Source organism: Cyprinodon variegatus, unplaced genomic scaffold, assembly GCF_000732505.1.
Source record: "Cyprinodon variegatus isolate N-32 unplaced genomic scaffold, C_variegatus-1.0 Scaffold330, whole genome shotgun sequence".
NCBI lineage: Eukaryota > Metazoa > Chordata > Actinopteri > Cyprinodontiformes > Cyprinodontidae > Cyprinodon > Cyprinodon variegatus.
The window spans coordinates 502,821-504,621 of NW_015150783.1; the positions used below are offsets into that span (position 1 = coordinate 502,821).

General features: G+C 36.9%; 1 protein-coding gene across 1 annotated transcript in view; it reads left to right on the top strand.

The window, feature by feature from the left end:
- Nucleotides 1-322: 322 nt before the first annotated feature.
- Nucleotides 323-1,801, top strand: part of pdhb (pyruvate dehydrogenase (lipoamide) beta) — a 7,075-nt gene continuing 5,596 nt past the window's right edge. Inside the window, exons 1-2 of the mRNA XM_015385016.1 lie at nt 323-418; nt 506-565. Coding sequence (XP_015240502.1) covers nt 380-418; nt 506-565 — 99 coding nt within the window. The 5' untranslated portion in view covers nt 323-379. The remainder of the gene's footprint in view (nt 419-505; nt 566-1,801) is intronic.

Consider the following 1,801-nt stretch of genomic DNA (forward strand, 5'->3'; position numbering starts at 1 on the left):
GTGATTTTTAAAAACACTCTTTGTATACAAAATTACGATAAAAGTTGTCTAATTTATAAACTTTCCCTTTCTGTTGATACACCTAATTGTCCCCACTGTGGGACGCTGAGTTCTATAACTATCACCAGAGTTTTTTCTCTCTACTTGGTTTATCAGTATTTTGGCACCTTTAGCTTTCCATACTTATGACAGCAGCTTGGTGTCCTTGGGTTCACTTCCACCATGGCTCACTCTCCCGCCTCTCGCTCCGATGAACGGCTGTCATTGGCTGACTGTCAAAGCACATTCCGACCGGCGGCTGATCCGCTGTTCTGATTGGATGAAATCTCTAGCCTCATTTGAAGCCCCGCCTCTTCTCCCGGCAGAGGACAGGGCAAAGATGGCGACGTCCCTGAAGTGTCTTCTGCGCTCCGGAAAGGTAAGGGATATTTGAAAGGTTCTCAGTGATTTTTGAAATTATTTTCGGTGGTGTTTAGTGTCAGTTTCGGTTCTTTTCACCCCACAGCAGGCCGTGCTGGTGGTTGGCCGGCGGGCGTTTCACAGGAGTTCTCCAGCCGCTGTTCAGGTCAGTCGGTTAGCAGCTAAACCTGTTAAATAAAACAGTTTCTGTTCAAAATGAGATGAAAATCCAAGCATGAAGCTGAAGGTACACGATAACCGCTAAACACGCTTAATAACTTAAAACCTTTAAATGTTTGCGTTCAGTTGTTCAGGAAAAATGTCTGGGAACAAAATGTTTTTACAGATGTTAGCCGACTACAGCAGCAGCATCTCACTACAGCTGGTCATGTAACTAAAACCTGTTTATACCAGATTAAATAACCTTAAACTCACTTTAGAAACCACTAATATTTACTAATATCCTTCAGTTTTAATGACTGTTCTCAGAAAACACGCTGAAAATCCAATTTTATATGTTTTCAGGTTATTATTTTAACTCTTAACCTATGTTTAAATTTAAGATACAAAAAATAAAATGTTTTTGAATGAATATTTTTTTTAAAGAATCATTTTTTTCTGATATTTGTGATCTTAACTGAGGTCTATTAATGGCTCTATTGTCAGCCAAATGCTTGTGATAAAAAAAAACAACTTTAAATATGATTTATTAGTCTTTTTTTTTTGTGCTATCCCCATAGTCAATACCCCTTTAACCCTTTAGTTTATCCCTTTTAGTTTTATATGAAAAACAGATTTTAAACTACCTCAACGGACGTGTAGCCCTTTAATCATGTACAGAAAAGCTATTTAATTACTTACTTTTTGGTGTTTTTAAAGCGTAGTTATTTTTGCACGTAACAAAAGGGATGCACACCCATCGAGGTAGTTTAAAGTTTCCTACAAAACTAAAGGGATAAACGCAAATCTGACGTCTTGCGTGTTGACTATAGGTATGCTGATCTGACAAAACGCCAGCAGAGAAATGGAATCATCTTTAGGATAAAAATATTAAATTAAGATAAAACAAGTTTCTCCTAAAATTTGGTCAAAGTTAAAGAGCTTTCTGTCTGCACCCTGGAAATCAAAAAGTTAGATTTTGCAATACTGATTTTCTTTCTTTGTTTTCAACATCCCTGCATGTAAGGTTTGCAGACAGAGGCAGGAACCTTGTGGACTTAAATTGGCCAGTTGGGCACAGAAAACACACAAAAAGAGAAAAAAAACCATCAGACTAGTTAAAAAAAAATGTTTTTATATATATATTTGAAAAAAAAAAAAAAAATTCTTAAATTTAAAAGCAGAGAGTTAAGGGTTCCACTCTCTTCAATCACAGCAGAAGCACACAGGCCAAAAAGACCCG